Below are 276 nucleotides of genomic sequence, written 5' to 3'. Positions count from 1 at the left end.
TTTCCCTTGGCAGTGTGTCCTCCTGGCTGGTTCGGGCCCAACTGCCAGCTGAGCTGCAGCTGTGGGAACGAGGGACATTGCCATCCGGTGACAGGGACGTGCAGCTGCCCGTCTGGCTGGACAGGGTACAACTGTCAGCGAGGTATGCTGCTGGGTCTGTGGCCATCGCTTCTGGGCCACACCGACCTGTGCCAAGATACTCTGTCATTTGCTTTGCTGTCACTTTTGTGCCTCTGCCAGGGAAATCTCTCTGAAATCCTTCGTGTTCCTCTCCTC

The 276-nt window shown here is 58.0% G+C and overlaps 1 protein-coding gene across 1 annotated transcript in view; it reads left to right on the top strand.

Moving 5' to 3' along the window:
• The window catches only part of LOC103807577 (multiple epidermal growth factor-like domains protein 6), a gene marked incomplete at its 5' end in the record, with an annotated part of 28,516 nt that overhangs the window by 23,668 nt on the left and 4,572 nt on the right, over window positions 1–276 (top strand). Inside the window, 1 exon segment of the mRNA XM_009080309.1 lies at window positions 14–142. Within this exon segment, the coding sequence (XP_009078557.1) occupies window positions 14–142 (129 nt within the window).

This window comes from Acanthisitta chloris, unplaced genomic scaffold, assembly GCF_000695815.1.
Source record: "Acanthisitta chloris isolate BGI_N310 unplaced genomic scaffold, ASM69581v1 scaffold21018, whole genome shotgun sequence".
Lineage (NCBI taxonomy): Eukaryota > Metazoa > Chordata > Aves > Passeriformes > Acanthisittidae > Acanthisitta > Acanthisitta chloris.
Note: the sequence above shows the minus strand (reverse complement) of the source record. Positions and strands in the feature narration are given on the sequence as shown.